The 9,280-nt window shown below is 39.3% G+C and overlaps 1 protein-coding gene across 1 annotated transcript; it reads left to right on the top strand.

The window, feature by feature from the left end:
* The first annotated feature begins 338 nt into the window (after window positions 1–338).
* LOC121845079 (regulator of G-protein signaling 22-like) lies at window positions 339–6,263 on the top strand. Its single transcript, XM_042315866.1, has 8 exons — window positions 339–418; window positions 768–796; window positions 1,016–1,078; window positions 1,358–1,537; window positions 1,842–1,927; window positions 3,223–3,382; window positions 4,396–5,063; window positions 6,062–6,263. Exons 1-8 carry the CDS (start codon window positions 397–399, stop codon window positions 6,261–6,263), a joined length of 1,410 nt encoding a protein of 469 aa, XP_042171800.1. The 5' UTR covers window positions 339–396.
* Window positions 6,264–9,280: the final 3,017 nt, after the last annotated feature.

Here is a 9,280-nt window from a genome sequence, read left to right as displayed (position 1 = left end):
TTTGTCGTTATGGCGCCCTCTACTGGTTGTCGTTCACTTGACTGTCGCACTCACTGAGAAAGTACTTCGGTCTATTTCCTCTCTGAAATAGAATACATGTCGGTGTGCATAGTAGCGTGCTATGGTTAATCATCTCTACTTTACAATGAAAAGACTGAATAAAATACAATATATTTAGTAGTTTTAAAACTGTTTCCTCAGCGTCACGAGTTTTACTGCTCCTGTCTTCTGCAATGTGATTGAGTTCACTTCCATAGCAACCCCTCTGTCGGTAATTACACACTGAAAGGTCTGGTGACGGCGGGTCAGAGGTGTTCAGGGTTAGGTATAGAGCCCCTGGCTGACGTTTCTGGGTGAATTATAACTAAGGACAACTGAAGTACATAAAAGTGAAGAATGTTGGGGAAGATGACAACAGGTGAGTTCCGGGAATTCAAGAACAGCTGAATTAAAACTCCGCGGTGAGAGAACTTTCAACGTTAAAAACACTTAGGAACTTTCAATGCGTTCAAGACAACTAAGAACTGGGAGTGAACGCTTTGTGACTGGGGAATATCGTTTTGAACGGTCATCCAACTCGGAATTTCAAGTCGGGAACTCGGGCCTCTTTCTAGAGCTCTGAGTTCAAGATCCCCGACGTCATGATTTGAGCTCGTTTCCTGAGTTTTCGGTTGTCCTGGACGCTTTGGAAGTCGGGGATTTCCGAGTTCCCAGTTTATCTGAAGTTGGCATCAGTTGTCTTAAATCTAAATGGTTTTCTTCCATAGATCTACCTTACATTACCATCGATCATTTCGTGAGTAACCTATTTATAAAAAATATATATATATTTTTTAAAAAACGAATGCCTTTTTCCAAACGTTTCAACTTGTCACATTATGGACTACTGAACTGTTATTTGAACATCTGTTAATATGACTTTCTGTCAAGAGATTTAAAGTGAATGCTGTATCCCCCCTCCCATATCAACACATTGAAAACTAATTAACCCATGTCTTCTGTTCCATGTCCACAGGAGGACTGTCTGTCTTCTGATGATGTTCTGGTGCACTTCTTTAACTGCTTCCTCAGTCTACCTGTAAACATCCGGTCACATTTCTACTTTGCCATAGTATTACATTTATATTCAGTAACAAAAGTGTTATTTTCACTGTGGGATGAATGCCAGAACTTTTGTAAAGCACAAAGATTTTAGAAATTGTTATGCTTGTGGATTTGCTTGATTTCACCTTTCCTCAAACGGTTGATCAGATTTTAAGATACTTTACTAATTACATGGGCTACTCTTTCTCTGTATCTATTCTGTCACATTCTGAGAAAATAATGTCCCAAATGTCCTGGTTTCCTTCCGACCCAGTCGTTCCCTGAGTGTGTACAGTACAACCAGGAGACTGGTGTGTTTGAGGTGGTCAGTGATGCAGCGGAGGCTCTGTCTAGGAGGATCAGGTCAGCCGTACAGTACTTTAAATCACAACCTCTCACTGACCCAACAGAGCTGACTGCTAGACCTGTGGTGGACAACCACTACACTGTTCTGGTCAGTTCACATTCTCCTGTTCCTTTATAGAATGTCATGTTGATTATTTCACTGTACTTTTTTTTAACACCTATTGTATATTCCTCAATTAACAAATCAACTTTGATTTTGATTTGCCAACCACTACATTGCCCTCATAAGTTATAATCAAACTAAAGAGGATTGCTTTAAAAAAAAAAAAAGTATTTTCAAGTTTCTCAACAGATTAGTTGGTTGATTTAATGATATGGAGTTTTATGAAATCAGACACCTGTTTGTGTGTGTGACATCATCTAAATTAGAATAATAATCATTGTCTTAACAGTGCTTGGACAGAGAACAGGGAGTGGAGTGGATCCTAACAGAAAGACTACCCTTGTTTCTTGAAAGTGACTGCTACTTCGAGTACAGGTAATCCCCAATGTTTTATTACTGGGGGTCAGAAGTAGACCTATAGGTTGGGTCAGAAGTAGACCCAACCTATAGGTCTATAGGTTCTACCCAACCTATAGGTCTACTTCCACCCAACCTATAGGTCTGGGTCTACCCAACCTATAGGTCTACTTCCACCCAACCTATAGGTCTACTTCCACCCAACCTATAGGTCTACTTCCACCCAACCTATAGGTCTACTTCCACCCAACCTATAGGTCTACTTCCACCCAACCTATAGGTCTAGGTTCCACCCAACCTATAGGTCTACTTCCACCCAACCTATAGGTCTACTTCCACCCAACCTATAGGTCTACTTCCACCCAACCTATAGGTCTACTTCCACCCAACCTATAGGTCTACTTCCACCCAACCTATAGGTCTACTTCCACCCAACCTATAGGTCTACTTCCACCCAACCTATAGGTCTACTTCCTGCAGCTCATGGATACCTAATCCCACAGCCATGTTACCATATACTGTACCTGTTGAGAGCAGGCGACTCTCTCTGACCCACACTACCCCTGCCTGTCACTCAGCTAACGTTACACACCTGTATTGGTAGAGTGAAGGTAGACACCCTGGGACATAGAATAATACCTTACTCCAGGGACCAACATTCCATTCCATTCCCTTATATTCCATTCCATTATATTCCATTCCATTATATTCCATTCTATTCCATTCCATTCCATTATATTCTATTCCATTCCATTATATTCCATTCTATTATATTCCATTCTATTCCATTCCATTATATTCCATTCCATTCTATTCCATTCCATTCTATTCCATTCCATTATATTCCATTCCATTATATTCTATTCCATTATATTCCATTCCATTCCATTCCATTATATTCTATTCCATTATATTCCATTCCATTCCATTCCATTCCATTATATTCCATTCCATTATATTCCATTCCATTCCATTCCATTCCATTCCATTCCATTATATTCCATTCCATTATATTCCATTCCATTCCATTATATTCCATTCTATTCCATTCCATTATATTCCATTCCATTATATTCTATTCCATTCTATTCCATTCCATTCTATTCCATTCCATTATATTCCATTCCATTATATTCTATTCCATTATATTCCATTCCATTCTATTCCATTATATTCCATTCCATTCTTTTCTATTCCATTCATAGCTTTGTCTGACCCTCCATTCCTGCACTTTGTGACAAATGTTGTTTAAAAGGCTTTTATAAATAACGTTTTGATTGATGTGTGTTTGATGCTTGACGGTGTTTCCCAAGGTTAGCGAAGCTGCTCTCTCAGTGGGGCCCTCAAGGCTGGAACCAGAAGAGGGATGGTACCTCAGTCCAGCCCCCTGTCACCACAGAGCCTGTCTGTCCTTCCCCTGGGCCCGATGACAGAGAGACCCTGATGAAGGTCCTCTATGTGTCACTGGGACAGGTCAGCAGATCCTGCTTATTCACATAGATGATATATCTCAGTATGATGTCAGTATGGTTCAGTACAGCGGAGATGATATATCTCAGTATAATGTCAATATGGTTCAGTACAGCGGAGATGATATATCTCAGTATGATGTCAGTATGGTTCAGTACAGCGGAGATGATATATCTCAGTATAATGTCAATATGGTTCAGTACAGCGGAGATGATATATCTCAATATAATGTCAATATGGTTCAGTACAGCGGAGATGATATATCTCAGTATAATGTCAATATGGTTCAGTACAGCGGAGATGATATATCTCAGTATAATGTCAATATGGTTCAGTACAGCGGAGGTGATATATCTCAGTATAATGTCAATATGGTTCAGTACAGCGGAGATGATATATCTCAGTATGATGCCAGTATGGTTCAGTACAGCGGAGATGATATATCTCAGTATAATGTCAATATGGTTCAGTACAGCGGAGATGATATATCTCAGTATAATGTCAATATGGTTCAGTACAGCGGAGATGATATATCTCAGTATGATGTCAGTATGGTTCAGTACAGCAGAGATGATATATCTCAGTATATGTCAATATGGTTCAGTATGATATATCTTAGTATAATGTCAATATGGTTCAGTACAGCGGAGATGATATATCTCAGTATGATGTCAGTATGGTTCAGTACAGCGGAGATGATATATCTCATTATGGTTTAGTACAGCGGAGATGATATATCTCAGTATGATGTCAATATGGTTCAGTACAGCGGAGGTGATATATCTCATTATGGTTTAGTACAGCGGAGATGATATATCTCAGCATGATGTCAATATGGTTCAGTACAGCGGAGGTAATTATTTGTCATAAATAAACACTTGTTTTTGTGGTGTTGGTAAAACAGTAGTTTACTTTATATACTGTGTATGATCCAGGTATTTCTCTGTCTCTCTAACCCCAGGCAACACTTCCCTGTAGTCACACTGGGTTTGTTTGTGTTCTCTGTGCGTCTGCAGGCCTCGGTAACAGACATGTTGACAATGGCTAAGGACAAGGACAAGCAGCTGCCTGTCTGTACCCGGTCTGTGAGAACCCCGGTGTGCTCCCTGGGCCGGGAGGGACAGAGGGGTCAGGCCTCAGCCTGCTTCTCCTGCCTCCCTGACTCAGAGTCCTACGCCCTGTCCTCCTCACTCCTCGTCTCCTTTCCTCTCTCCTCTTCGCTCCCGGACTGTCCTCTCTGCTCTTCACTTCTAGACTGGGACAAGAGACGGGGAGACCACAGCGCAGAGCAGGAGATGAAAGTCTACCTCACAGAGACAGAGGCAAAGACAGAGATAGAGGCAGGAACTACAGATGAGGATAATGGGGAACCCAAGCCCCAGAGTCCCGCCTGTTCTACCACTGATGAGGAGACGGTTGGTCCCCACACAGAGAGCCCCTGTGAGGGAGGTCCAGCCACCAGCCACAGCAGACTGAAGGAGCAGCAGGGGGAGGGTGGAGGGTCAGAGGAGGAGAATGACCATGACCTTGAGTTCTATGATGTCACTGCAAGTATCCATGGTGATAGACAGGGCCTTGGTGACTTTAAGGACTTCTTAAAGGGAACACTAGGAGAGAAGCTTTTGCATCTGTGGATGGATATAGAGAGACTGAAGACCCTACAGGACGACAGGAGTAGAATCAGGTATTCATATACACATTCAGTACTTCGTATACACATTCAGTACTTCGTATACACATTCAGTACTTCGTATACACATTCAGTACTTCGTATACACATTCAGTACTTCGTATACACATTCAGTACTTCGTATACACATTCAGTACTTCGTATACACATTCAGTACTTCGTATACACATTCAGTACTTCGTATACACATTTAGTACTTCGTATACACATTTAGTACTTCATAAACACATTCAGTACTTCATAAACACATTCAGTACTTCATATACACATTCAGTACTTCATATACACATTTAGTACTTCCTTAAAGGTCCAATGCATCAGTTTTTATCTCAATATCAAATCACATTTCTGGGTAACACTGAAGTACCTTACTGTGATTGTTTTCAATTAAAATGGTCAAAATGAAACAAATATATCTTCTCAGCAAAAGGCAATTTCTCAAGTCAAAATGTTGCTCAGATTGTCTAGGAGTGGCCTGAGTGGGGAGGGGAAAACAGAACATTTTCTCTTATTGGCAGAGAGGTTTGGAACTCTCTTTCTGATTGGTCTATTAACTAATTCATCGCATGGTGATGTCACCATGGTAGGCCAAAACTCCATCCCACCAAAACAGTGTGACATTTCAATGCTCATAGTGTGAAAATATATATAAAACACAGGGAAATCATAGTATTGACTGCACTGGGCCTTTAACCCATAACTCCTAACCTTCACCTTAACCCTGACCCTAACCCCATAACTCCTAACCTCAACCCTGACCCCAACCCTTAACCCATAACTCCTAACCTTCACCATAACCCTGACCCTGACCCCAACCCCTAACCCCAACCCTTAACCCATAACTCTGACTCTTAACCTAAGCCATAACCCTAACCCTAACCTCAACCCTGACCCTTCATTGAAGTATAGCACCTGAGATGACAATGAGCCTTCCTCTTAACCAATGACGTGGACAGAACCATCTTCAATGATTGACTGATTCATTGTTTCAGGCATTTGGTCCAGATGCGTAGCTGCTACCTGCTGACCGGTGGCCAGAGCAGTCTGAATGGTGAGCTGTTAACCAGACTGGGTCTCTCTACCTCCCCTGCTGGAGAGAGGACAGACTGCAGAGAGTTCAGCCCCGCGTCACTGAGGCACTGCTCTGCTACTGGTGAGGAGACTGACAAGGTCATCCACACCAGGGATTTTTAAACCTCTCCTCGGGGACCCCCAGACGTTCCACGTTTTTAAACTACTCCAGAGCCCTCCAATTTCACATTGTGATCATGTTTATATACTGTTTTACCCACTTCGTATGTATAAACTGTATTCTAGTCTAGGCCCATCCTATATAACTACTGTTAAAACACACCATCCTCTATAACTACTGTCTATACACCATCCTATATAACTACTGTCTATACACACCATCCTATATAACTACTGTTAAAACACACCATCCTCTATAACTACTGTTAAAACACACCATCCTCTATAACTACTGTTAACTACTGTTAAAACACCATCCTATATAACTACTGTCTATACACACCATCCTATATAACTACTGTTAAAACACCATCCTATATAACTACTGTTAAAACACCATCCTATATAACTACTGTCTATACACACCATCCTATATAACTACTGTTAAAACACCATCCTATATAACTACTGTTAAAACACCATCCTATATAACTACTGTCTATACACACCATCCTATATAACTACTGTTAAAACACCATCCTATATAACTACTGTCTATACACACCATCCTATATAACTACTGTCTATACACACCATCCTATATAACTACTGTTAAAACACCATCCTATATAACTACTGTCTATACACACCATCCTATATAACTACTGTCTATACACACCATCCTCTATAACTACTGTTAAAACACCATCCTATATAACTACTGTTAAAACACACCATCCTATATAACTACTGTCTATACACACCATCCTATATAACTACTGTTAAAACACCATCCTATATAACTACTGTTAAAACACCATCCTATATAACTACTGTTAAAACACCATCCTATATAACTACTGTCTATACACACCATCCTATATAACTACTGTCTATACACACCATCCTATATAACTACTGTTAAAACACCATCCTATATAACTACTGTTAAAACACCATCCTATATAACTACTGTTAAAACACCATCCTATATAACTACTGTCTATACACACCATCCTATATAACTACTGTCTATACACACCATCCTATATAACTACTGTCTATACACACCATCCTCTATAACTACTGTTAAAACACCATCCTATATAACTACTGTTAAAACACACCATCCTATATAACTACTGTCTATACATACCATCCTATATAACTACTGTTAAAACACACCATCCTATATAACTACTGTTAAAACACACCATCCTCTATAACTACTGTTAAAACACCATCCTATATAACTACTGTTAAAACACACCATCCTATATAACTACTGTTAAAACACACCATCCTATATAACGACTGTCTATACACACCATCCTATATAACGACTGTCTATACACACCATCCTATATAACTACTGTTAAAACACCATCCTATATAACTACTGTTAAAACACCATCCTATATAACTACTGTTAAAACACCATCCTATATAACTATTGTCTATACACACCATCCTATATAACTACTGTCTACACACACCATCCTATTTAACTACTGTCTATACACACCATCCTATATAACTACTGTCTATACACACCATCCTATATAACTACTGTCTATACACACCATCCTATATAACTATTGTCTATACTGTCTATACATACCATCCTCTATAACTACTGTCTACACACACCATCCTATATAACTACTGTCTATACACACCATCCTATATAACTACTGTCTATAAACACCATCCTGTATAACTACTGTCTATACACACCATCCTGTATAACTACTGTCTATACACACCATCCTATATAACTACTGTCTATACACACCATCCTATATAACTATTGTCTATACTGTCTATACATACCATCCTCTATAACTACTGTCTATACACACCATCCTATATAACTAATGTCTATACTGTCTATACATACTACTGTCTATACACACCATCCTATATAACGACTGTCTATACACACCATCCTATATAACTACTGTCTACACACACCATCCTATATAACTACTGTTAAAACACCATCCTATATAACTACTGTTAACTACTGTTAAAACACCATCCTATATAACTACTGTCTATACACACCATCCTATATAACTACTGTCTATACACACCATCCTATATAACTACTGTCTATACACACCATCCTATATAACTACTGTCTATACACACCATCCTATATAACTACTGTCTATACTGTCTATACACACCCTCCTATATAACTACTGTCTATACTGTCTATACACAACATCCTATATAACTACTGTCTATACACACCATCCTATATAACTACTGTCTATACACACCATCCTAAATAACTACTGTCTATATACACCACCTTATATAACTACTGTCTATACACACCCTCCTATATAACTACTGTCTATATACACCACCTTATATAACTACTGTCTATACACACCCTCCTATATAACTACTGTCTATACACACCCTCCTATATAACTACTGTCTATACTGTCTATACACAACATCCTATATAACTTCTGTCTATACACACCATCCTATATAACTACTGTCTATACACACCATCCTATATAACTACTGTTAACTACTGTCTATACACACCATCCTCTATAACTACTGTTAACTACTGTTAAAACACCATCCTCTATAACTACTGTTAAAACACACCATCCTCTATAACTACTGTCTATACACACCATCCTATATAACTACTGTTAACTACTGTTAAAACACACCATCCTCTATAACGACTGTCTATACACACCATCCTATATAACTACTGTCTATACACACCATCCTATATAACTACTGTTAACTACTGTTAAAACACCATCCTCTATAACTACTGTCTATACACACCATCCTATATATCTACTGTCTATACACACCATCCTATATAACTACTGTCTATACTGTCTATACACACCATCCTGATACCTGAACTAGGATCACCTGGTCCATACTAGACTAGACTGTTACCTGAACTGTGATCACCTGGTCCATACTAGACTAGACTGTGACCTGAACTATGATCACCTGGTCCATACTAGACT

This window comes from Oncorhynchus tshawytscha, unplaced genomic scaffold, assembly GCF_018296145.1.
Source record: "Oncorhynchus tshawytscha isolate Ot180627B unplaced genomic scaffold, Otsh_v2.0 Un_contig_8019_pilon_pilon, whole genome shotgun sequence".
Taxonomy (NCBI): domain Eukaryota; kingdom Metazoa; phylum Chordata; class Actinopteri; order Salmoniformes; family Salmonidae; genus Oncorhynchus; species Oncorhynchus tshawytscha.
The sequence above is the reverse complement of the archived record's forward strand: the minus strand, read 5'-3'. Positions and strand labels throughout refer to the sequence as shown.

What these genes read in the sequence shown, in the direction of transcription:
- LOC121845079 (XM_042315866.1), top strand. Translation starts at nt 397, where the DNA reads ATGTTGGGGAAGATGACAACAG. An exon ending in GTTGGGGAAGATGACAACAG is followed by an intron (nt 419 to 767) that starts GTGAGTTCCGGG and finishes TTTCTTCCATAG; the next exon opens with ATCTACCTTACATTACCATC. An exon ending in GACGACAGGAGTAGAATCAG is followed by an intron (nt 5,064 to 6,061) that starts GTATTCATATAC and finishes TCATTGTTTCAG; the next exon opens with GCATTTGGTCCAGATGCGTA.